This window comes from Xenopus tropicalis, chromosome 3, assembly GCF_000004195.4.
Source record: "Xenopus tropicalis strain Nigerian chromosome 3, UCB_Xtro_10.0, whole genome shotgun sequence".
NCBI classification, from domain to species: domain Eukaryota; kingdom Metazoa; phylum Chordata; class Amphibia; order Anura; family Pipidae; genus Xenopus; species Xenopus tropicalis.
In genome coordinates, this window is record NC_030679.2 from 142,553,856 (window position 1) to 142,581,392 (window position 27,537).

A 27,537-nucleotide genomic window follows, 5' to 3' on the forward strand; every position below is an offset into this window, starting at 1 on the left:
GAACACAAGGGGAGCTTGGTTCCCTGGGCAAGTAGAACATTTGGTAAAGCTGAGAACACAAGGGGAGCTTGGTACCTGGACAAGAAGAACATTTGGTAAAGCTGAGAGCACAAGGGGAGCTTGGTGCCTGGGCAAGTAGAACATTTGGTAGAACTGAGAACAAAAGGGGAGCTTGGTGCCTGGGCAAGTAGAACATTTGGTAGAGCTGAGAACACAAGAGGAGGTTGGTGCCTGGGCAAGTAGAACATTTGGTAGAGCTGAGAGCTCAAGGGGAGCTTGGTGCCTGGGCAAGTAGAACATTTGGTATAACTGAGAACAAAAGGGGAGCTTGGTGCCTGGGCAAGTAGAACATTAGGTAGAACTGAGAACACAAGGGGAGCTTGGTTCCCTGGGCAAGTAGAACATTAGGTAGAACTGAGAACACAAGGGGAGCTTGGTGCCTGGGCAAGTAGAACATTAGGTAGAACCGAGAACACAAGGGGAGCTTGGTGCCTTGGCAAGTAGAACATTTGGTAGAGCTGAGAGCACAAGGGGAGCTTGGTGCCTGGGCAAGTAGAACATTTGGCAGAGCTGAGAACACAAGGGGAGCTTGGGGCCTGGGCAAGTAGAACATTTGGCAGAGCTGAGAACACAAGGGGAGCTTGGGGCCTGGGCAAGTAGAACATTTGGCAGAGCTGAGAACACAAGGGGAGCTTGGTGCCTGGGCAAGTAGAACATTTGGCAGAGCTGAGAACACAAGGGGAGCTTGGTGCCTGGGCAAGTAGAACATTAGGTAGAACTGAGAACACAAGGGGAGCTTGGTGCCTGGGCAAGTAGAACATTTGGCAGAGCTGAGAACACAAGGGGAGCTTGGTGCCTGGGCAAGTAGAACATTAGGTAGAACTGAGAACACAAGGGGAGCTTGGTGCCTGGGCAAGTAGAACATTTGGCAGAGCTGAGAACAAAAGGGGAGCTTGGTGCCTGGGCAAGTAGAACATTAGGTAGAACTGAGAACACAAGGGGAGCTTGGTGCCTGGGCAAGTAGAACATTAGGTAGAACTGAGAACACAAGGGGAGCTTGGTGCCTTGGCAAGTAGAACATTTGGTAGAGCTGAGAGCACAAGGGGAGCTTGGTGCCTGGGCAAGTAGAACATTTGGCAGAGCTGAGAACACAAGGGGAGCTTGGGGCCTGGGCAAGTAGAACATTTGGCAGAGCTGAGAACACAAGGGGAGCTTGGTGCCTGGGCAAGTAGAACATTTGGCAGAGCTGAGAACACAAGGGGAGCTTGGTGCCTGGGCAAGTAGAACATTTGGCAGAGCTGAGAACACAAGGGGAGCTTGGTGCCTGGGCAAGTAGAACAGTTGGTAGAGCTGAGAGCACAAGGGGAGCTTGGTGTCTGGGCAAGTAGAACATCTGGCAGAGCTGAGAACACAAGGGGAGCTTGGTGCCTGGGCAAGTAGAACATTTGGTAACGCTGAGAACACAAGAGGAGGTTGGTGCCTGGGCAAGTAGAACATTTGGTAGAGCTGAGAGCACAAGGGGAGCTTGGTGCCTGGGCAAGTAGAACATTTGGTAGAACTGAGAACAAAAGGGGAGCTTGGTTCCTGGGCAAGTAGAACATTTGGTAGAGCTGAGAACACAAGGGGAGCTTGGTTCCTGGGCAAGTAGAACATTTGGTAGAGCTAAGAACACAAGGGGAGCTTGGTGCCTGGGCAAGTAGAACATTTGGTAGAGCTGAGAACACAAGGGGAGTTTGGTGCCTGGGCAAGTAGAACATTTGGTAGAGTTGAGAACACAAGGGCAATTTGGTGCCTGGGCAAGTAGAACATTTGGTAGAGCTGAGAGCACAAGGGGAATTTGGTGGTAATGGCTTGGAAGCCCAGTCTGAATACCAATGAAGGTGAGACGTGAGGGCCTGTTTGCATCCTAGGTACTCTAGGTTTGGTTCAAGGTGAGATTTGGGGTGAATGATTATTGGCTGCCCTCGATATCCTTGGAAGTATAACTGGCTGATAAAGCAAAGTTTCCATATATTTGTAAGTTTGCAGTGAGTTATAGGGTGCTAACCCAACGATGGACCTCAAAGTGGGGTTAATTATAAAAAAGAGAAAATACCATGCCATGGAGTCTTCTCAATAAGAACCTCTTTGCTTGAACGGGACTTTTTTTTTTTTAATGAAAACTACCCTCTTCAAAATGTACATACTGTACTTCCAACCCATCCACTGGCCAATCATAATGCAAATAGGCCAACAAAACACATACCTACAAACATGCCACAACACTGGAGATGCCTCTCTATCCACACAGGCACACAACCAAGCTCCACAATAGCCTCCCATATAGTAACACCCCCCTGACTGGACTCCACTTATCCATTCTTCGGAACTCCACACATTCCACAATGGCCCCGACCATATTGTGGCACCGACATCTCCTGTGGTTCATCAGCCTCAGTTGAATTGATGCCTCTCATCTTCATCTTCAAGTTACACAGAGCTTCAGAGAGTGTCAGAGAGTGTCTTGCCCACAAGAGCTTACAATCATACATACTTACATACATACTTGCAAAGTATGGAGGCAAGAGGTGTGCATTAAACAATATAAAAAAAAAATTACCATTAAAACCTATTAAGTTACCTTTATGAGATGGGTGGTTAGCAACATACACAACACATTTTATAGAAATTGTATTTTGAGCCCATAAAATAATTTCTTTTGCCAATAAAAGTGCAAATGAAATTTGTCAAACACAAAATGAATTCTGTGACTGCTGAAATAATTTTGTAGCCCGTACAATAGGTTTTGACAGTGCAACAAAAAAATCACATGAATACAAAAACAATATTGTACTCATAAAATAAACTTTTTCAACATAAAATAATCCTGGGAACACAAAATTTATTTTGTGGGACAAAAACAGAAACATTTTGTGATAAATCATCACAAAATAATTGTTTGTGTTCAACTTTATTTGATACTGCCACATTTGTTTGTGGCTTTGTGTTACCATCTCTTTCATATCGACCATAGTTTCATAGTAACCAAATGCCCATGATATGGCAATGGGGCAAATGGAGTGAGAATTGCACCGATATGGATAGAATTTGTACCTTATGTCAAATACAAGATTTTCTGATGGTGTAATGACCCTGTAAGGCTGCATTATGGGAAAAAATGTTTTTGTTGCACTATGCCCATTGGTTATTAATGTAGAACAGACATTTTGTGCAAAGCATGGTGGGGAAGATCTCACTATACTCTTTAGCCCATGCACTAGCCTGGAAAATGTACCAAAGTGCATATAAATAATACCTAGACTTGAACTGAACCCAATATCCTAGTTCTTAATAAAGAGACCATAGGCGGCGTGGGGGATCCCATAGTTATAACCATGCTAGGGAATATATAGATACAGAAGGGAATCTCCTATTCTGCATATAATGGGGATCTTCTGCTTTTTATAGCCCTCACGTTCCTCTGTTTGTGTCGCTATAAACTTTGTCTCGGAAAGAACACTCATGTTGTGTATTGAACAATAAAAAGCATTTCTAGTTTGAACCCACCTTCAATGCAAAGGTCTCCATGTAACCTGCTGAATGGTAGCTCCTCCCTCGCTGTGATGCCTAAATAAAGGTAGAAGGGGCAGAATCTGGCCAGACTTCAGCTGAGAATCAGAGAGATTTACTAGGAGAGGGAGAGATTGTGAGTTCTAGGAAAATAGAAAGATTTCATTAGTAAGAGATCATAGAATAGGATTGGCTCTTGGGCACCAAGAATATTGGGTGCAACTGAGAACACAAGGGGAGCTTGGTGCCTGGGCAAGTAGAGCATTTGGTAGAGCTGAGAACACAAGGAAAACTTAGTGCCTGGGCAAGTAGAACATTTGGCAGAGCTGAGAGCACAAGGGGAGCTTGGTGCCTGGGCAAGTAGAACATTTGGCAGAGCTGAGAACACAAGGGGAGCTTGGTGCCTGGGCAAGTAGAACATTTGGCAGAGCTGAGAACACAAGGGGAGCTTGTTGCCTGGGCAAGTAGAACATTTGGCAGAGCTGAGAACACAAGGGGAGCTTGGTGCCTGGGCAAGTAGAACATTTGGTAGAGCCGAGAACACAAGGGGAGCTTGGTGCCTAGGCATGTAGAACATTTGGTAGAGCTGAGCACACAAGGGGAGCTTGTTGCCTGGGCAAGTAGAACATTTGGCAGAGCTGAAAACACAAGGGGAGCTTGGTGCCTGGGCAAGTAGAACATTTGGCAGAGCTGAGAGCACAAGGGGAGCTTGGTGCCTTGGCAAGTAGAACATTTGGCAGAACTGAGAGCACAAGGGGAGCTTGGTGCCTGGACAAGTAGAACATTTGGCAGAGCTGAGAGCACAGGAGCAAAGCAGAAGGTCGCTGGAAGTGTGGACAGGTGGTACCATATACCTGAAGGATGGAGATTCTACGATGCACCTTAATGCTGATGTCTATCTCTGGTTCCCTGGCAGGTAAGTGCACGATTTCTCAGCACAGTGGGGTAATATCCATTTCAGCCACAGCGGTAGCCTACCCTACCAATTGTCTGGGCAAAGATGTTAACGAGGGGCACAGTCACCGCTGCACTGTACATTCTGCTGAGCAAAGCAGCTCTAGAGTCACACAGACCAACCCGGCAATGTGCAATTCATTCTTTATCTCTTGTGTAAAGTGGCATGTGATATTTTATATGACGGTTATTATCATATGACCTTATATGGGGTGACAGTTGGCTCTGCTCCGGTAAGAACATGTGGGAGGTGTTTGGTGTATTTTCAGCAGGTTAAGTGCAGATCATGGAGCTTTGGTTGGCTGGGATCCCTTTCTTTTTTATGCCAGCTGGGCTGTAGAGTCCAATTAGAGCACAGGTAGCACAGTATCAGAAGCCTTGGCAAAATCTTGATCCACTGAAACACCACTGTCCAAATCCTCTCTTGGAACCCATTTTGTCATTCTCTTGTCTTATGGTTGCAGGTTTATTGAGTATTGCCATACGTTTGGGCATCTGGGGGAATTCCTAGACCTCCTGCTTGCATTTTATGGGCCAAGCCTGCCTGAGGCTTTCGCTTTGTCTTATGGTTACATAGTTACATAGTTACATAGGGCTGAAAAAAGATCAGAGTCCATCAAGTTCAACCCTTCCAAGTAAACCCAGCACCCACAACCCACACCTACCAATCTATACACTCACATACATAAACTATATATACAACCACTAGTACTAACTGTAGATATTAGTATCACAATAGCCTTGGATAGCCTAGTTGAGTTATTATGGAGCGAATCACAAGCAAGAGCTGCTCACTATCCTAACTCCCTTGGGACATTTCCTTTAGCACAATACCATTTCAAAAACCTTCTCTGCAGAAGTCTACGCAAACCTCCCATGGTTTCAAAAATGGCTGTTCCTTATATTAGATCCCCAAGAATGGTGATCACCCGTGTTTTCCTATCTCCATTTGCCCAGTTGTCCAAGCAATGAATGAGATCTTGAGAGAACTTCCATCTTGGATACAAATTGTTCTTAGAAATCTTATTCTATTTGATGTCTTCAAAATGTTCTTCAAGATGACATCTTCCACAGAAGTTGAAAACATACAGTAGATATTAGTCCGGATGCAGCAAACCCACAACTGCACCGAGATGATCTTTGTTGTATTCAGGATTCAGCCTAATTTTTACATTTTTATAGTCATCTGATCAGGGTACGAAGGTTATCTTGTATGGCAGGGATCCCCAACCTTTCTTACTCGTGAGCCACAGTCAAATGTAAAAAGACTTTGGGAGCAACACAAGCACCATAACAGTTCATGGAGGAGCCAAATAAGGGCTGTGATTGGCTATTAGGGGCCTCTATGCACCCTATCAGCTTACAGGGGGCTTTATTTGGTAGGAAATCTTGTTTTTATTCAACCAAAACTACTACTATTCAAAAATAACTCCCTGGTTTGGGGGAACTGAGAGCAACATCCAAGGGGTTGGAGAGCAACACAAGCACCATAAAAGTTCATGGAGGAGCCAAATAAGGGCTAAGATTGGCTATTAGGAGCCTCTATGCACCCTATCAGCTTACAGGGGGCTTTATTTGGTAGGAAATCTCGTTTTTATTCAACCAAAACTACTACTATTCAAAAATAACTCCCTGGTTTGGGGGCACTGAGCACAACATCCAAGGGGTTGAGTTCCTAACAAACCTCAACAATATACCAAGTGTAGGCTGTAGAACTCTGTATATTTACTTATACCCATGACATGGAGATACAGTACTAACTGTGTTATTGTCATTACAGACTCTACCCCTCGGTACAGCTACACAACAGAACAGGAAGACGTGTTTGAGTGTGAGTTAATACTTCCAGACTGTACAACATCAACACAGGAGCCCACCTCAGCCAGCACAACTTCCATATGGACGTCTACAACTCATCTGACAGGCACTCTCACAACAAATGCAACACATAACATAACAACAACAACTGTTATTCCTACCGTAGATACAACAACGGAACAGCCCAACACAAATGCTACTAGTACAACAGGTGAAACAGCAACAACGATCACCAGTCCATCAGAGACCTCAAGTACAAGCCACGTGACAGTTACAGGGCAAACAACTGCAGACACAACTACCATGAACCCATCAACGGAATTCAACGTGACGGACTTCACAACTGGGGCAACAACTACAGATGGAATTATAAGTACAACAGAGAACACTCAAACAACCTCAAATAAAGCAACTGAAGCTACTACAAGAGACACGACAACAAGTGGAGGTGATGTTACCACCACCAACGTTACAACAGGGACAACAGCTACAGACAGTTCCTCATCAACTACAATTACTACAGTTGACAACACTCAGACAACCACAGATAAAACAACTGAAGCTACTACAATAGACACGACAACAAGTGGAGGTGATATTACCACCACCAACGTTACAACAGGGACAACACCTACAGACAGTTCCTCATCAATTACAACTACTACAGTTGACAACACTCAGACAACCACAGGTAAAACAACTGAAGTTACTACAAGAGACACAACAACAGCAAGTAGAGGTAGTGTAAATTCCACCACCAACATTACAACAGGGACAACACCTACAGACAGTTCCTCATCAATTACAACTACTACAGTTGACAACACTCAGACAACCACAGGTAAAACAACTGAAGTTACTACAAGAGACACAACAACAGCAAGTAGAGGTAGTGTAAATTCCACCACCAACATTACAACAGGGACAACACCTACAGGCAGTTTCTCAACAATTACAATTACTACAGTTGACAACACTCAGACAACCACAAACAAAACACCTGAAGCTACTACAAGAAACACAACAACAGCAAGTGGAGGGGGTGTTAATTCCACCACCAACATTACAACAGGGACAACAGCTACAGACAGTTCCTCATCAATTACAATTACTACAGTTGACAACACTCACACAACCACAGATAAAACAACTGAAGCTACTACAAGAGACACAACAACAACTGGAGGTGGTGTTACTTCCACCGATGTTACAACAGGGACAACACCTACAGACAGTTTCTCAACAATTACAATTACTACAGTTGACAACACTCAGACAACCACAGATAAAACAACTGAAGCTACTACAAGAGACACAACAAGTGTAGGTAATGTTACTTCCACCGATGTTACAACTACAGACAGTGCTTCATCAACTAGAATTACTATTATTACAGGAGACAACACTCAGGCACCCTCAGATAAAACGACTGAAGCTACCACCACTAAGGTTACAACAGGGACAACAACTACAGATAAACCTTTAACAACTGAAGCTGTGACTTCTGAAGGTAATGACTGCACAAAGCAGCTTTATACTATGATACCCCTGTGTTCAGATTGAAGTATTATAAATGCTGTGCACTGCCCCACCCCAAGAACTGTGCCTTCCTAGTAGGAGTTGGGGTATAGACAGGAAATTGGGGAAATCAACTTCTGTAGGGATATAACTTGACTCCCAAACAATGGAGTGAGAGGGTTCTAAAGCTAGCCTCAATCAAGGAAATGGGCTCATCAGGTGAGATCTTTCCCCAGACCCAATTGGTAGACAAAATCGGGCTCTTGTAATGAGTGTTGCCATAATATTATGGATCAGTAGTCCATCCACACTGCCTAATTCTGGTATTTATATTTGCTAGCCCAATCTATTGCCTGCATACCTAAATGTATTTCCTGTATCTATCACCTTCTAGGGTAAGAAAAGCTTCCTTGTGCTCCTTTTTTGTTTTCTGCCCCCTAGTGGTAGCCATGTTTCCCTGCTGAACTATCAAATATCCCTTGATATATTTTTCCATTATTATTATTATTATTAACATTTATTTATAAAGCGCCAACATATCCCGCAGCGCTGTACAATAAGTGGGTTACATACATTGGACATACAGAGTAACATATAAAGCAATCAATAACCGATACAGGAGGTGAAGTGAGCCCTGCCCAAAAGAGCTTACAATCTCCATGTTACCCTGTCTCTCTCTTTTCCTCTACTGTACATGTTAGTAAAGGTCCCCATACACGGGCCAATAGTAGCTGCCGATATGGGTCCCTTGGACTGATTCGGCAGCTAATCGGCCCGTGTATGGGCACTACCAACGGGCCTGCCCGACCGATATCTGGTCTGAAATTGGCCAGATCTTGATTGGGCAGGTTAGAAAATCTAGTCGGATCAATAGGACAATTCAGTCCGGGGACCGCATCAACGAGCTGATGTGGTCCCCGGACTGAATTGTCCTATACCCGTCGTTATAATTCGATTGTTTGGCCCCAGGGCCAACCAAGCAAATTAGCGTAGATTCTCCTGATATTGCCCACCCGTAGGTGGGGGATATTGGGAGAAGATCCACTCGCTTGGCGACATCGCCAAAGGAGCGGATCTTATGGTGTATGGGAACCTTTAGTCTTGAAGTCTGTTCTGATATTCTTTGTTATTTAGATAACTTCAGTAGGGGCCATTGGAGTAGAGTTTGAGAGCACAAATGGGAGCAAAACTGCAAAGGCCATCTCTACCCTGCTTCATCTAAATAAAGCATTTTCATAAAAATATACTGTTTTAGTAGTTTGTGCCATTGGGTAATCCTAAATAGAAACTGCCATTTTAGGTACTAAGGGCCGCCCCCTGGGATCATAGGAGTCACAGTGCACACAAACAAGCCAAGGCACACATACATGCTAGGCCCCATCAGCCAATGAATGGGCAGAGTTCTGCCGTTTGCTCCCACACTACTTCCTGTTACGGTTAGAGCTGCATCACTTCCTGTCAGCTGATCTCTGAGGGAGCACACAGCCCATCACAAAATGGCGGCTCAAGGGAAAGGATGTAAAAGGGCAATATTTACTGATATATATATTCCAGCTTGGCGAGACTCTTTAATAGGCCACTTAATATGATATAAATCTGTTGGTTACGTATTCATTCTGGGGGTCCATTAGTAACAATGACTTCTGGGTTTATTTGCAGCAGGACTGTGCCCTGTGAATATGTACGGACAAAAGTGCCAGTTTATTCAAAACGAGATCATGACAGGTAAGTAGAGAAAAGAAAGAAGGGAGGAGCACGTACACCCGGTGCATCAGTTCCCCCCATCATTTCAGCCTCATTACGGCATTGGCCAAAATGAAGTGTGGGAGCCCTGTGACCCAACAAGCCAATGTTATTCTGTCTGAGATGGGTACAGTGCCCATGCCCGCATTGCCCCCATCTTTACCCAACGGTGTCTCTTTTTGCAGAGAGGGTTATCATTAAGATGGGGGTCAGTGTCCGCTTGACGAACCAGCAGTTTTCTCCGGAGCTGAGCAACAATTTATCTGAGGCCTATCGATCATTCGAGAGGAGGTTCAACCAACAGGTAAGTCCCGATCCCTATATATATATATATGTCCAGTGTCAGACTGGGGTGTCTGGGGCCCGCAACCCTAGTCATGAACTCTTCTCTCCACTCTTCAAACTGTCTGCCAGCCTCTCAACTGCCACCATTGCCACTTTTGGCTCTGATTGGAGGTGGGGGTGTAGCACCCAAACAGGGGCCCCCAACCCCAGTCATGAACTCTTCCCTCTACTCTTTCAACCCTCTGCCAGCCTCTAAACTGCCCCCATTGCCACTTTTGGCTCTGATTGGAGGTGGGGGTGTAGCACCCAAAGAGGGGCCTCCAACCCCAATCATGAACTCTTCCCTCCACTCTTCAAACTCTCTTCCAGCCTCTAAACTGCCACCATTGCCATTTTTGGCTCTGATTGGAGGTGGGGGTGTAGCACCCAAAGAAGGGCCTCCAATCCCAATCATGAACTCTTCCCTCCAGTTTTCAAACCCTCTGCCAGCCTCTAAACTGCCACCATTGCCACTTTTGGCTCTGATTGGAGGTGCAGCACCCAAAGAGTGAGGAGTGGGCCTGGGTTGGCCGGGCCCATTGGGTCTTTTCCCAGTGATCCACCACCCAGTCTGACCTGTATATGGCAATGAGTGAATTACATCAAAGCCAAAGGGATGGGGCTTATTACATCATACACATCAGTGATGTCAGAAATGGTTTTATGTTGGTCCAACTTCCTCCATATCGACATAGAAATAATATTTATAATCCGTCAATTCATTATTGTTCTCCCCTTCACAGATGGAAGAGTTGTACAAGAATATTCCAAACTACAAAGGGATACGGATCAGATCTATCAAGTGAGAACTTCTCCTATTTCTCTATTGGAGCTTCTCCCAGTTTCCTCCTTTCTTGGTTCTGATTGGCTGGGCAGTAAGGGCAATGGGGCACAGTGAGATTCAGGGCTTTTTGCGGCTCAAGTGATTGCCAGCTCAGTGGGCAACAAATCGCTTTGCAGTCATTGGACGCACAGGTGTTCCTCAGGTCTAGGTATACTTCGAAGGCGTGTCCCCCCCATAAAGTCCCCCTGGTTTTCTCATTTAGGAACGGGAGTGTCATTGTGGAACACGACGTCCTCGCAGAAGTCAAATTCGAAACCATGATGCAGGAATATAACCAGTCCTGCGCGCTTATCAACGCCACCTTGAATGCGATGAGCTGCACTTCTCTGGAAAATGGTTTGTTTTTGGTGTTTATTAATGGAGATATATAGGATAAATGGGAAAAAAACCCTAACCCTGTGTATATATAAATATATAAATAATATCCGGTGCTGGTTTCCCTTTGGGCTAAACATTAACCCTATCTGTAACAATGGCCCCTTTATTGGGGCTCCCTATAGATCCTCTCAGGTCCCTGTCTGGGTTTTAATGAAGGGTGGGCGTGTCCTAACAGTCCCTGCCAGAAGCACAATAGGAGGGGGAGTAGCCAATCACAGCCCTGCAGTCACACAAGCACAGACAGGCTTCAGTTCCCTTTCAGGTCAGCCTAGCTGCTGATTATCCTACAGTGCCGCCGCCCCCTGCACAGCCTGGGAAAGGAGGCAGCAGGAAGTGGAACAGATGGGCGGGGCTAGTGGGGTTTTGGAGAAATTTTACAATATTGTTTTTCACAGTCCCCTTTAAGTTTCTTACCCACCGTCCCCTTAATTGTTCAAGTTGAATTGCAAGCTCACTGGTCAGAAATCAGATCCGAGTCACTAATGCCGGCGCATGTGTCTTTCCCAGATCCCCTGTGCTTCAGTGCCGGAGACACCGCTGTGTGCCAACAAAAGCTCGATGAATCAGGTAAGTTCTCCTATAAAGGGGCAGAAACAGTGGAGGGCCCCAAGGCAAGCCGCCACCCCCCCATTCCCGGTCTTTGAGCCGATGGTGCCTATAAAACAGCAGTTGTAATTCGACTGTTTGGCCCTAGGGCCACCTATACAGTAGCCACACAAAGGTGTATGGGGGTCAGCATCCCTTATGGGTAGGGATGGGATCTGGCAGGACAGTATTGGGGTCCCCTGTTCATTCTAAAGCACTCCACACACGCAGTTTGTATGTCTGTGAGGGTCTCCTATGGTTGTGTCCTATGGTCCACCATAGGAAACCCTATAAACCCTATAACCACCATAGGAAACCCTATACACCCTATATCCACCACAGGAAACCCTATACACCCTATATCCACCATAGGAAACCCTATAAACCCTATATCCACCACAGGAAACCCTATAACCACCATAGGAAACCCTATACACCCTATATCCACCATAGGAATCCCTATAAACCCTATATCCACCATAGGAATCCCTATAAACCCTATATCCACCATAGGAAACCCTATAAGCCCTATATCCACCATAGGAAACCCTATAACCACTATAGGATACCCTATTAACCCCATAGGAAACCCTATAAACCCTATAACCACTATAGGAAACCCTATAAACCCTATAACCACCATAGGAAACCCTATAAACACCATAGGAAACCCTATAAACCCTATATCCACCATAGGAAACCCTATAAACCCTATAACCACCATAGGAAACCCTATAAACCCTATTAACCCCATAGGAAACCCTATAACCACCATAGGAAACCCTATAAACCCTATAACCACCATAGGAAACCCTATAAACCCTATAACCACCATAGGAAACCCTATAAACCCTATAACCACTATAGGAATCCCTACAAGCCCTATAACCACTATAGGAATCCATATAAACCCTATAACCACCATAGGAAACCCTATAAACCCTATAACCACCATAGGAAACCCTATAAACACCATAGGAAACCCTATAAACCCTATATCCACCATAGGAAACCCTATAAGCCCTATATCCACCATAGGAAACCCTATAACCACTATAGGATACCCTATTAACCCCATAGGAAACCCTATAAACCCTATAACCACTATAGGAAACCCTATAACCACTATAGGATACCCTATTAACCCCATAGGAAACCCTATAAACACTATAGGAAACCCTATAAACCCTATAACCACCATAGGAAACCCTATAAACCCTATATCCACCATAGGAAACCCTATAAACCCTATATCCACCATAGGAAACCCTATAAACCCTATAACCACTATAGGATACCCTATTAACCCCATAGGAAATCCTATAAACCCTATAACCACTATAGGAAACCCTATAAACCCTATAACCACCATAGGAAACCCTATAAACCCTATAACCACCATAGGAAACCCTATAAACCCTATAACCACTATAGGAATCCCTACAAGCCCTATAACCACTATAGGAATCCCTAAAAACCCTATATCCACCATAGGAAACCCTATAAGCCCTATATCCACCATAGGAAACCCTATAACCACTATAGGATACCCTATTAACCCCATAGGAAACCCTATAAACCCTATAACCACTATAGGAAACCCTATAAACCCTATAACCACCATAGGAAACCCTATAAACCCTATAACCACCATAGGAAACCCTATAAACCCTATATCCACCATAGGAAACCCTATAAACCCTATAACCACCATAGGAAACCCTATAAACCCTATTAACCCCATAGGAAACCCTATAAACCCTATAACCACCATAGGAAACCCTATAAACCCTATAACCACCATAGGAAACCCTATAAACCCTATAACCACCATAGGAAACCCTATAAACCCTATAACCACTATAGGAATCCCTACAAGCCCTATAACCACTATAGGAATCCCTATAAACCCTATATCCACCATAGGAAACCCTATAAGCCCTATATCCACCATAGGAAACCCTATAACCACTATAGGATACCCTATTAACCTCATAGGAAACCCTATAAACCCTATAACCACTATAGGAAACCCTATAAACCCTATAACCACCATAGGAAACCCTATAACCACCATAGGAAACCCTATAACCACCATAGGAATCCCTACAAGCCCTATAACCACTATAGGAATCCCTATAAACCCTATATCCACCATAGGAAACCCTATAAGCCCTATATCCACCATAGGAAACCATATAACCACTATAGGATACCCTATTAACCCCATAGGAAACCCTATAAACCCTATAACCACTATAGGAAACCCTATAAACCCTATAACCACCATAGGAAACCCTATAAACCCTATAACCACCATAGGAAACCCTATAAACCCTATAACCACTATAGGAAACCCTATATCCACCATAGGAAACCCTATATCCACCATAGGAAACCCTATAAACCCTATAACCACCATAGGAAACCCTATAAACCCTATATCCACCATAGGAAACCCTATAAACCCTATATCCACCATAGGAAACCCTATAAACCCTATAACCACTATAGGATACCCTATTAACCCCATAGGAAACCCTATAAACCCTATAACCACTATAGGAAACCCTATAAACCCTATAACCACCATAGGAAACCCTATAAACCCTATAACCACTATAGGAATCCCTACAAGCCCTATAACTTCTATAGGAATCCCTATAAACCCTATATCCACCATAGGAAACCCTATAAGCCCTATATCCACCATAGGAAACCCTATTAACCCCATAGGAAACCCTATAAACCCTATATCCACCATAGGAAACCCTATATTCCCTATATCCACCATAGGAAACCCTATAAACCCTATATCCACCATAGGAAACCCTATATTCCCTATATCCACCATAGGAAACCCTATAAACCCTATAACCACCATAGGAAACCCTATAAACCCTATATCCACCATAGGAAACCCTATATTCCCTATATCCACCATAGGAAACCCTATAAACCCTATAACCACCATAGGAAACCCTATAAACCCTATATCCACCATAGGAAACCCTATAACCACCATAGGAAACCCTATAACCACCATAGGAAACCCTATAAACCCTATAACCACCATAGGAAACCCTATAAACCCTATAACCACCATAGGAAACCCTATAAACCCTATAACCACCATAGGAAACCCTATAAACCCTATATCCACCATAGGAAACCCTATAAACCCTATAACCACCATAGGAAACCCTATAAACCCTATAACCACTATAGGATACCCTATTAACCCCATAGGAAACCCTATAAACCCTATATCCACCATAGGAAACCCTATAACCACCATAGGAAACCCTATAAACCCTATATCCACCATAAGAAACCCTATAAACCCTATATCCTCCATAGGAAACCCTATAAACCCTATATCCACCATAAGAAACCCTATAACAACCATAGGAGACCCTCACAGACATACAAACTGCATGTGTGGAGTCCTTTAGAATGAACAGGGGACCCCAATACTGTCCTGCCAGATCCCATCCCTACCCATAAGGGATGCTGACCCCCATACACCCACAGTTATGGCCCCTAAGTCCCATTTGGCCTGTGCGTGGCTACTGTAAAGGTGGCCCTAGGGCCAAACAATCGAATTACAACTGCGGGTATAGGGATCAAAGACCATATCAACAATGCGGCCCCCGATCAGACAGGAAAATTAAACCTGCCCAATCTTAGGCCAGATCTCAGGCCTGCTAGGGGGGCCTGAAAATGAATTTGCTGGGGGGCCCAGTAATATCTGTATCTTATTAGCCCCACTGCTGAGCATGGTGAAACCCACCAGAAACTTGCCTGTCCCCGTCCCCATTGCTAAGGCCTGTGCTGTGGGAGACTGGAGGGCTGTGCTATTTCCAGCCTGGGGGGGGGGATTATAAAAACCCATCCATATGGCTGTAATTTAACGACCCGGCAGGTGTGCGGTGCCCTGTACTGGGGACATCAAAGGATCCCCGCTGGGTGCTAAAACTCCCTCCGTGCCAACTCCGACAGGTGGCGGGGGTCAGTTTTCTGCCATCAGTGTCTCTATGTCTGCCCCCCCTGCCCTTCTATAAGCCTCTCATACACCGGCTGGGGCAATGTTAGGTGACTGCTCTATGGGGAAGGACCCGTGGGTAATACCCATAGCTGGGGCAAGTAAGGATTGCACTTTATGGGTGTCTTTTATCACAATCAGCTACTTAGTAATCTGCTCCCTGCCTCAATTAACAAGGGTCTTGATCTTAATGGGAAGGGGAATGCCAGCAGATTTCTCCAGCCTTTACTGAACTACAACTCCCAGCATCCCCTGAGAGCTGAGCAATGGTATATACCCCCAACCCCCCCCCAAACATGCAATGGCAACTTTTCCCCAGGCCAATAAACTGTAGTAACCATGTGCTTTCTTTATTCTAACTGAAACACCGCAGTAGGAAGCTGCCTTCTGATTGGTTGCTGGCCCTGGATACCTTGTGACTACATAAACCTAGTTAGGTCTGGTCTTGTAATGGACAAAACCATTCACCCTGTAGGGCTTTCTTTATTCTAACTGTATAGACACAGTAGGAAGCTGCTTTCTGATTGGTTGCTATGGGTTGCTGGCCCTGGATACCTTGTGACTACATAAACCTAGTTAGGTCTGGTCTTGTAATGGACAAAACCATTCACCCTGTAGGGCTTTCTTTATTCTAACTGTATAGACACAGTAGGAAGCTCCTTTCTGATTGGTTGCTATGGGTTGCTGGCCCTGGATACAGTTAGACCATGTGACTACAAGTTTAGGTCTGGTCTTGTAATGGACAAAACCATTCACCCTGTAGGGCGGGGAGCTTATTTGTAAATGTAATTGCTAATGAAAGCAGCATCTCTCTGCCCTTTTACTTTCTTTGCAGTGCTGGTTGGGACTCCTGAAACAATGTAGCAGAAGCCAGCGAGAGGAGAAACGCCCTGCTACATGGTGTCAGGAGTCAGAACCACAAAGGGATGAACGGATACTGATTTTACTAGCAAATAAAACTTCTGTTACTATTTGTTTTTGCACGAATACTGCCCGGAGGAAGCAAAGTCGACTATATGATCCCATAAAAGCAGATAACAGACTAATTGAAGGCAAGGGCAAAGCAATAATCTGACAATAGACAGGAGCGCCATCTGGTGGCCATTGTGCTGACAGCAGCATGTTGTGTGTGTGTGTTTGCAGGGCTGTGCTCGGAGCTGAGCTCCATCCCCAGGGAAATGCAACAATATTTTTATGCTCTGCCAACAAAGAAGGCCTTGCTGTGTGTGACCCCCTGCAGCACGAAGAGCCCCCACCCTGTGAAATGCATCATGGGACAGTGCTTTGTCAGCCAGAGTGGCCCCAGCTGCTAGTAAGAACCATTCCTCTCCCTCTTATTCATTCCTGGTGTGTAACCCGGGCTTGTACCCCTCACCCCTTCTGCCTTTCCCTCCGTGTCCCCCCAAATCCCTATCCCCCTCTTTTCTAATATTCCCTCCAGGTCCGGACTGGGACTCAGAATAGGCCGTGGCATTCCAAGTACCCAGGGGCCCAAACAGCCCATACTGACTGGTTACTAGGGATGCACCCATACTGACTGGTTACTAGGGATGTGCCCATACTGACTGGTTACTAGGGATGCGCCCATACTGACCGGTTACTAGGGATGCGCCCATACTGACTGGTTACTAGGGATGCACCCATACTGACTGGTTACTAGGGATGCACCCATACTGACTGGTTACTAGGGATGCACCCATACTGACTGGTTACTAGGGATGCACCCATACTGACTGGTTACTAGGGATGCACCCATACTGACTGGTTACTAGGGATGCACCCATACTGACTGGTTACTAGGGATGCACCCATACTGACTGGTTACTAGGGATGCACCCATACTGACTGGTTACTAGGGATGCACCCATACTGACTGGTTACTAGGGATGCACCCATACTGACTGGTTACTAGGGATGCACCCATACTGACTGGTTACTAGGGATGCACCCATACTGACTGGTTACTAGGGATGCACCCATACTGACTGGTTACTAGGGATGCGCCCATACTGACTGGTTACTAGGGATGCGCCCATACTGACTGGTTACTAGGGATGCGCCCATACTGACCGGTTACTAGGGATGCGCCCATACTGACCGGTTACTAGGGATGCGCCCATACTGACTGGTTACTAGGGATGCGCCCATACTGACTGGTTACTAGGGATGCGCCCATACTGACCGGTTACTAGGGATGCGCCCATACTGACCGGTTACTAGGGATGCGCCCATACTGACTGGTTACTAGGGATGCGCCCATACTGACCGGTTACTAGGGATGCGCCCATACTGACCGGTTACTACGGATGCGCCCATACTGACCGGTTACTACGGATGCGCCCATACTGACTGGTTACTTGGGATGCGCCCATACTGACCGGTTACTACGGATGCGCCCATACTGACTGGTTACTACGGATGCGCCCATACTGACCGGTTACTAGGATGCGCCCATACTGACGGTTACTAGGATGCGCCATACTGACTGGTTACTACGGATGCGCCCATACTGACCGGTTACTAGGGATGCGCCCATACTGACCGGTTACTAGGGATGTGCCCATACTGACTGGTTACTAGGGATGCGCCCATACTGACTGGTTACTAGGGATGCGCCCATACTGACTGGTTACTAGGGATGCGCCCATACTGACTGGTTACTAGGGATGCGCCCATACTGACCGGTTACTAGGGATGCGCCCATACTGACCGGTTACTAGGGATGCGCCCATACTGACCGGTTACTAGGGATGTGCCCATACTGACTGGTTACTAGGGATGCGCCCATACTGACTGGTTACTACGGATGCGCCCATACTGACTGGTTACTAGGGATGTGCCCATAATGACCGGTTACTAGGGATGTGCCCATAATGACCGGTTACTAGGGATGTTCCCATACTGACTGGTTACTAGGGATGCGCCCATACTAACTGGTTACTAGGGATGCGCCCATACTAACTGGTTACTAGGGATGCGCCCATACTAACTGGTTACTAGGGATGCGCCCATACTGACTGGTTACTAGGGATGCGCCCATACTGACTGGTTACTAGGGATGTTCCCATAATGACCGGTTACTAGGGATGCGCCCATACTGACTGGTTACTAGGGATGTTCCCATAATGACCGGTTACTAGGGATGCGCCCATACTGACTGGTTACTAGGGATGCGCCCATACTGACTGGTTACTAGGGATGTTCCCATAATGACCGGTTACTAGGGATGTTCCCATAATGACTGGTTACTAGGGATGCGCCCATACTGACTGGTTACTAGGGATGTTCCCATACTGACTGGTTACTAGGGATGCGCCCATACTGACCGGTTACTAGGGATGCGCCCATACTGACTGGTTACTAGGGATGCGCCCATACTGACCGGTTACTAGGGATGCGCCCATACTGACTGGTTACTCACTCACTTTAGCTTCCCCACTCAGTCTCCGTGTGGCCCCACTGACTGTCCCATTCCCCCCCCCCCCCCAGCTGTGACACGTCGGAGCGGTTCTGGTACACAGGGGAGCGGTGCCAGATGACTATCAATAAGGCAGGAGTGTACGGCGGAGTGACGGTGGGGCTGGCGGTGCTGCTCATAGTGATTGTGCTGCTCTCCATCTTCCTACACAAGCGGCACAAAGCGGCGCTCTTCTATAAGTGAGTGTGTGTGAGAGTGGGACTGGGGGGGAGAATTCCAACATATATGCAGTGGGGGGCCCTATATCACTGTACCTATCAGGCCTGGGTACTCTGGGTCTCCCTGCAAACTGGGTGCCAGTGTTCGGCACTAACACACAGTACAGCTACACTATGGGGCCACATGTATAGGGGCCCCTGCCTGCCCAACATCTCATTCCTATACCAAGGGCATTAATATGGAGTTGCCCCTCCCTTTGCTGCTATAACTGCCCCGACTCTCCTGGGAAGGTGCCCCCTAGTTGCTGGGAGTTGATCCCATTCAGCCACAATAGTGCATTAGGGGGGTCAGGCCTCACTCACATTCTGGGGTCTAAGGCGTCTTTACCTTCTTGCCCCCCAACCCCAAGTGGGACTTGCAATGGTGCCCAATGAGCCCTGAGTGTGGGGGTAGTGGGCCGGTTCTGCTCTCTCACTGGGCTCCGGTTCTGTTTATCTAGCCAGGGGCAACGTTGCCTGTCCCAGCACATTCATACATACCATTACATACATGCTATTGCCCCGTTCTTCTTACCCCTCTGTCCCTTATGCCCTTTGCCTTCTGCAGGTGGAGAAGCTCCGACAGATCCGAGTTCGGTTGGGAGAAACACAGAAAGCAGAGCGCCCAGGGCAAGAACCCAGACCATATGAACAGCATGTGGGGTAAGAACTGAATCCTATCTCACTGGGCATCTGCCTATTGCTGCCCCCTGCCCTCTGCTTCTAAATGGAGCAACTGCAGAAATTCTGATATTATTGTGGATTTAAAATGATTTGCCTCCTGGTTGCTAGGGTCAGTGAGGATCCCGGCAACCAGAGAGTAGGGTGATAAGGGTAGATTTCCATGGCTTTTCCACCATTTTGCCAGTGCTGCCGAGCTATCTGATTCTATATATTCAAACCACTGTAAGTGGAAGCCCAACATCGCCCCCTAGTGTTCATGAATTGATAGTTATTTTCTATTGCAGCTGCTACAGGGCAGGGAATGGGTTCCATAGGGTTAACCATTGGTTCTTAGGAGACAGTATCAAATATATATGGGGGCGGGACATGTCCTGGGCTTGGGGGCTATTCCCCCATACGTACAATACAGAGAATAGGAATGATCTGGACACACAGGCACTGATATTAACTCTTTCTTTCCTCTCCCACTCTCAGGTCCTGAAGGAATATTCCAGGCCAATAGTGGGACGAGCCATGCCAGACTGAAGGTGAGAGGGGGATCGGGCAGGAACGGCCGAGGGCAGTGGGTAGATGGGTAGGAGACGTCTATTAATGAAGGGTTATGAGGATAAGAGATGACAATGATTTAGTGAGACTCGGAATAGGCCGGCTGGGAATTTCTGAACCCCCCCCCAGCCCCACTGCCCCTAGAAATCATGGCTGCAGTAATCCTTGTACAGTGACTGGTACTCACAGCACCGGCCTGACCCACACAGCTTACATTCTAGTCTGAATGAAGGGAAGATCCCCCCACTGGGTGCAACTTTATTTCCCAAGTCTCTGTTTCAAAAGAAAGAAACCACTTACTACTGCTAGTAAATCGGCCCCGGTTACTCATGTGTTAGTATCCCCTGTAGCCAACATGTTACACCCCCCCTTTATCTCTTTTCCTCAATTGATTTTCCCTCTTTTACCCCAGTAGATGCCGGAATCCAGAAAGTAAGGGGCCCCTTGTTCCTGGGGGTCACAGCCAAGACCTAGAAGAGAGTCCAGCGTCCAGCCTATACCTACTGGTGAAAGATATTGTCTGTACCTGTACTGCATGTGTATATATTCTATTCTACGGTATCTCTCTGTACAGGCTATTAGCAAACTTAGGGGGCTGTTCCTGCTGAATTGTGCTTAGTACAGGGGAATCCCTATGTGCCATAGTTTTATGGTATCTCTCTGTACAGGCTATGAGCAAACTTAGGGGGCTGTTCCTGCTGAATTGTGCTTAGTACAGGGGAATCCCTATGCTGCCATAGGTTTATGGTATCTCTCTGTACAGGCTATGAGCAAACTTAGGGGGCTGTTCCTGCTGAATTGTGCTTAGTGCAGGGGAGGTATCAATATTTATAGGGCAGAATATATTTACTTATACTAATTATGGGATCTTTCTGTACAGACTATTATATCTAATTCAGCTGACCATACATTCACTGAGAGCAGATACTGAACCCACAGTAGCTTCTTTTAACACAGCCCCAAATGGCTACTGTGATGTTGTATATAATAAATGTATATATGTGTATATATTTGGTGTGTGCTAAAAATTGTATTGAAATAAATAATAATGTATTATTTATCCTTTCATTTCTCTGTTCCTTATTCTGTGCCCTGGGTACCCCTGGAACTATAGCAGGGTGACTGTTACCCCAATGTTTCTATATATCTGTAACCTTGTTATGGGCTAAGGGGGCCCAGCCTGAAGGCCAGTTAGGGGGGATTTGGGGTGAGTGCTTATTTGTGCCCTGGGTACCCCTGGAACTATAGCGGGGTGACTGTTACCCCAATGTTTCTATATATCTGTAACCTTGTTATGGGCTAAGGGGGCCCAGCCTGAAGGCCAGTTAGGGGGGGATTTGGGGTGAGTGCTTATTTGTGCCCTGGGTACCCCTGGAACTATAGCGGGGTGACTGTTACCCCAATGTTTCTATATATCTGTAACCTTGTTATGGGCTAAGGGGGCCCAGCCTGAAGGCCAGTTAGGGGGGATTTGGGGTGAGTGCTTATTTGTGCCCTGGGTACCCCTGGAACTATAGCAGGGTGACTGTTACCCCAATGTTTCTATATATCTGTAACCTTGTTATGGGCTAAGGGGGCCCAGCCTGAAGGCCAGTTAGGGGGGATTTGGGGTGAGTGCTTATTTGTGCCCTGGGTACCCCTGGAACTATAGCGGGGTGACTGTTACCCCAATGTTTCTATATATCTGTAACCTTGTTATGGGCTAAGGGGGCCCAGCCTGAAGGCCAGTTAGGGGGGGATTTGGGGTGAGTGCTTATTTGTGCCCTGGGTACCCCTGGAACTATAGCAGGGTGACTGTTACCCCAATGTTTCTATATATCTGTAACCTTGTTATGGGCTAAGGGGGCCCAGCCTGACGGCCAGTTAGGGGGGGATTTGGGGTGAGTGCTTATTTGTGCCCTGGGTACCCCTGGAACTATAGCGGGGTGACTGTTACCCCAATGTTTCTATATATCTGTAACCTTGTTATGGGCTAAGGGGGCCCAGCCTGAAGGCCAGTTAGGGGGGGATTTGGGGTGAGTGCTTATTTGTGCCCTGGGTACCCCTGGAACTATAGCAGGGTGACTGTTACCCCAATGTTTCTATATATCTGTAACCTTGTTATGGGCTAAGGGGGCCCAGCCTGAAGGCCAGTTAGGGGGGGATTTGGGGTGAGTGCTTATTTGTGCCCTGGGCAGCAGAACCAACACTCTGTGCCCCCGGCCTAAGCCGATAACAAGATAGGGCTGAACCTTCTAAACATTTTGGTTTTTTATCTGTAACAAAGGCTGTCGGTCTATGACCCAAAGTAACAGCCTTATCAGAATGAGTATTATGCACAGGATACATACCATAGTCCCATGCCTCATAAACTTAAAACCCTTATAAATTCTAAAAAAAAACCAAGAATTGGCTATTTCTGGCTATACAGCCCCTGCTGAGTTTACATGAAACCTGTAAAATACTTTGTACAAACACAGATTCAGACAAAGACAGAACAAGAATGAAGGTGAGACTGTTATAGCGACAGACCATTCCCACACTCGGTGCAGTCACATCCGGGACCTTTCACCATAATTCGTAAAACTACAAGTATGTGAAGAACTGCACATAAAAAGTGTAGTCAGTAAACAGGGCAAAATATCCCCACGGGTGCAATACTGGTATTTACAACAGTTGTGCAATAGGAAATGTGTCATAAACAAAGGGATGATCAGAAACAGGGCCTGGTGGGTAAGGAGCAGGGGCCGGTGGGTCTGGAGCAGGGGCCGGTGGGTCTGGAGCAGGGGCTGGTGGGTCAGGAGCAGGGGCTGGTGGGTCAGGAGCAGGGGCTGGTGGGTCAGGAGCAGGGGCCGGTCAGGAGCAGGGGGCACTTTATTCACTATATATTATAAGGAACTCCTCGGGGGCTTATAATATCCCTATATGTTACAATAGGGGGCACTTTATTCACTATATATTATAAGGAACTCCTCGGGGACTTATAATATCCCTATATGTTACAATAGGGGGCACTTTATTCACTATATATTATAAGGAACTCCTCGGGGCTTATAATATCCCTATATGTTACAATAGGGGGTACTTTATTCACTATATATTATAAGGAACTCCTCGGGGACTTATAATATCCCTATATGTTATAATAGGGGGTACTTTATTCACTATATATTATAAGGAACTCCTCGGGGGCTTATAATATCCCTATATGTTACAATAGGGGGCACTTTATTCACTATATATTATAAGGAACTCCTCGGGGACTTATAATATCCCTATATGTTACAATAGGGGGCACTTTATTCACTATATATTATAAGGAACCCCTCGGGGGCTTATAATATCCCTATATGTTACAATAGGGGGTACTTTATTCACTATATATTATAAGGAACTCCTCGGGGGCTTATAATATCCCTATATGTTATAATAGGGGGTACTTTATTCACTATATATTATAAGGAACTCCTCGGGGACTTATAATATCCCTATATGTTATAATAGGGGGCACTTTATTCACTATATATTATAAGGAACTCCTCGGGGACTTATAATATCCCTATATGTTACAATAGGGGGCACTTTATTCACTATATATTATAAGGAACTCCTCGGGGGCTTATAATATCCCTATATGTTATAATAGGGGGTACTTTATTCACTATATATTATGAGGAACCCCTCGGGGCTTATAATATCCCTATATGTTACAATAGGGGGCACTTTATTCACTATATATTATAAGGAACTCCTCGGGGGCTTATAATATCCCTATATGTTATAATAGGGGGTACTTTATTCACTATATATTTTAAGGAACCCCTCGGGGACTTATAATATCCCTATATGTTATAATAGGGGGTACTTTATTCACTATATATTATGAGGAACCCCTCGGGACTTATAATATCCTTATATGTTACAATAGGGGGTACTTTATTCACTATATATTATAAGGAACTCCTCGGGGACTTATAATATTCCTATATGTTACAATAGGGGGTACTTTATTCACTATATATTATAAGGAACTCCTCGGGGACTTATAATATCCTTATATGTTACAATAGGGGGCACTTTATTCACTATATATTATAAGGAACTCCTCGGGGACTTATAATATCCCTATATGTTACAATAGGGGGCACTTTATTCACTATATATTATAAGGAACTCCTCGGGGGCTTATAATATCCCTATATGTTACAATAGGGGGCACTTTATTCACTATATAATATAAAGAACTCCTCGGGGGCTTATAATATCCCTATATGTTACAATAGGGGGCACTTTATTCACTAAATATTATAAGGAACTCCTCTGGGACTTATAATATCCCTATATGTTACAATAGGGGGTACTTTATTCACTATATATTATAAGGAACTCCTCTGGGACTTATAATATCCCTATATGTTACAATAGGGGGCACTTTATTCACTAAATATTATAAGGAACTCCTCGGGGCTTATAATATCCCTATATGTTACAATAGGGGGTACTTTATTCACTATATATTATAAGGAACTCCTCTGGGACTTATAATATCCCTATATGTTACAATAGGGGGTACTTTATTCACTATACATTATAAGGAACTCCTCTGGGACTTAAAATATCCCTATATGTTACAATAGGGGGTACTTTATTCACTATACATTATAAGGAACTCCTCGGGGGGTTTATAATATCCCTATATGTTACAATAGGGGGCACTTTATTCACTATATAATATAAAGAACTCCTCGGGGGCTTATAATATCCCTATATGTTACAATAGGGGGCACTTTATTCACTAAATATTATAAGGAATTCCTCTGGGACTTATAATATCCCTATATGTTACAATAGGGGGTATTTTATTCACTATATATTATAAGGAACTCCTCGGAGCTTATAATATCCCTATATGTTACAATAGGGGGTACTTTGTTCACTATATATTATAAGGAACTCCTCGGGGGCTTATAATATCCCTATATGTTACAATAGGGGGCACTTTATTCACTATATATTATAAGGAACTCCTCGGGGCTTATAATATCCCTATATGTTACAATAGGGGGTACTTTATTCACTAAATATTATAAGGAACTCGTCTGGGACTTATAATATCCCTATATGTTACAATAGGGGGCACTTTATTCACTATATATTATAAGGAACTCCTCGGGGCTTATAATATCCCTATATGTTACAATAGGGGGTACTTTATTCACTAAATATTATAAGGAACTCGTCTGGGACTTATAATATCCCTATATGTTACAATAGGGGGTACTTTATTCACTATATATTATAAGGAACTCCTCGGGGCTTATAATATCCCTATATGTTACAATAGGGGGTACTTTATTCACTATATATTATAAGGAACTCCTCGGGGACTTATAATATCCCTATATGTTACAATAGGGGGCACTTTATTCACTATACATTATAAGGAACTCCTCGGGGGGCTTATAATATCCCTATATGTTACAATAGGGGGCACTTTATTCACTATATATTATAAGGAACTCCTCTGGGACTTATAATATCCCTATATGTTACAATAGGGGGCACTTTATTCACTATATATTATAAGGAACTCCTCTGGGACTTATAATATCCCTATATGTTACAATAGGGGGCACTTTATTCACTATATATTATAAGGAACTCCTCGGGGACTTATAATATCCCTATATGTTACAATAGGGGGCACTTTATTCACTATATATTATAAGGAACCCCTCGGGGACTTATAATATCCCTATATGTTACAATAGGGGGTACTTTATTCACGATATATTATAAGGAACTCCTCGGGGACTTATAATATCCCTATATGTTACAATAGGGGGTACTTTATTCACTATATATTATAAGGAACCCCTCGGGGGCTTATAATATCCCTATATGTTACAATAGGGGGTACTTTATTCACTATATATTATAAGGAACTCCTCGGGGGCTTATAATATCCCTATATGTTACAATAGGGGGTACTTTATTCACTATATATTATAAGGAACTCCTCGGGGGCTTATAATATCCCTATATGTTACAATAGGGGGCACTTTATTCACTATATATTATAAGGAACTCCTCGGGGCTTATAATATCCCTATATGTTACAATAGGGGGTACTTTATTCACTAAATATTATAAGGAACTCGTCTGGGACTTATAATATCCCTATATGTTACAATAGGGGGCACTTTATTCACTATATATTATAAGGAACTCCTCGGGGCTTATAATATCCCTATATGTTACAATAGGGGGTACTTTATTCACTAAATATTATAAGGAACTCGTCTGGGACTTATAATATCCCTATATGTTACAATAGGGGGTACTTTATTCACTATATATTATAAGGAACTCCTCGGGGCTTATAATATCCCTATATGTTACAATAGGGGGTACTTTATTCACTATATATTATAAGGAACTCCTCGGGGACTTATAATATCCCTATATGTTACAATAGGGGGCACTTTATTCACTATACATTATAAGGAACTCCTCGGGGGCTTATAATATCCCTATATGTTACAATAGGGGGCACTTTATTCACTATATATTATAAGGAACTCCTCTGGGACTTATAATATCCCTATATGTTACAATAGGGGGCACTTTATTCACTATATATTATAAGGAACTCCTCTGGGACTTATAATATCCCTATATGTTACAATAGGGGGCACTTTATTCACTATATATTATAAGGAACTCCTCGGGGACTTATAATATCCCTATATGTTACAATAGGGGGCACTTTATTCACTATATATTATAAGGAACCCCTCGGGGACTTATAATATCCCTATATGTTACAATAGGGGGTACTTTATTCACGATATATTATAAGGAACTCCTCGGGGACTTATAATATCCCTATATG

The 27,537-nt window shown here is 44.7% G+C and overlaps 1 protein-coding gene across 2 annotated transcripts; it reads left to right on the plus strand.

Moving 5' to 3' along the window:
• The first annotated feature begins 3,654 nt into the window (after positions 1 to 3,654).
• LOC101732607 (mucin-3B) lies at positions 3,655 to 21,290 on the plus strand. 2 transcript variants are annotated; one of them, XM_031899496.1, is made up of 13 exons: positions 3,655 to 4,465; positions 6,284 to 7,162; positions 7,718 to 7,831; positions 9,499 to 9,564; positions 9,768 to 9,886; positions 10,650 to 10,708; positions 10,953 to 11,086; positions 11,636 to 11,695; positions 16,902 to 17,070; positions 19,248 to 19,415; positions 20,002 to 20,096; positions 20,592 to 20,644; positions 21,076 to 21,290. In XM_031899496.1, exons 1-13 carry the CDS (start codon positions 4,411 to 4,413, stop codon positions 21,076 to 21,078), a joined length of 1,974 nt encoding a protein of 657 aa, XP_031755356.1. In that variant the 5' UTR covers positions 3,655 to 4,410; the 3' UTR covers positions 21,079 to 21,290. The 2 variants fall into 2 exon arrangements, with proteins under 2 accessions (XP_031755356.1, XP_031755355.1); XM_031899495.1 differs by having other exon boundaries at positions 6,284 to 7,831.
• The last annotated feature ends 6,247 nt before the right edge of the window (positions 21,291 to 27,537 follow it).

Excerpts from the sequence above, each read along its gene's own strand:
- LOC101732607 (XM_031899495.1), top strand. The coding sequence starts at position 4,411 with ATGGAGATTCTACGATGCACCTTAATGCTGATGTCTATCTCTGGTTCC. Across the intron at positions 17,071-19,247 it reads CAGAGTGGCCCCAGCTGCTA|CTGTGACACGTCGGAGCGGT; the intron begins GTAAGAACCATT and ends CCCCCCCCCCAG. Across the intron at positions 19,416-20,001 it reads AAAGCGGCGCTCTTCTATAA|GTGGAGAAGCTCCGACAGAT; the intron begins GTGAGTGTGTGT and ends TGCCTTCTGCAG.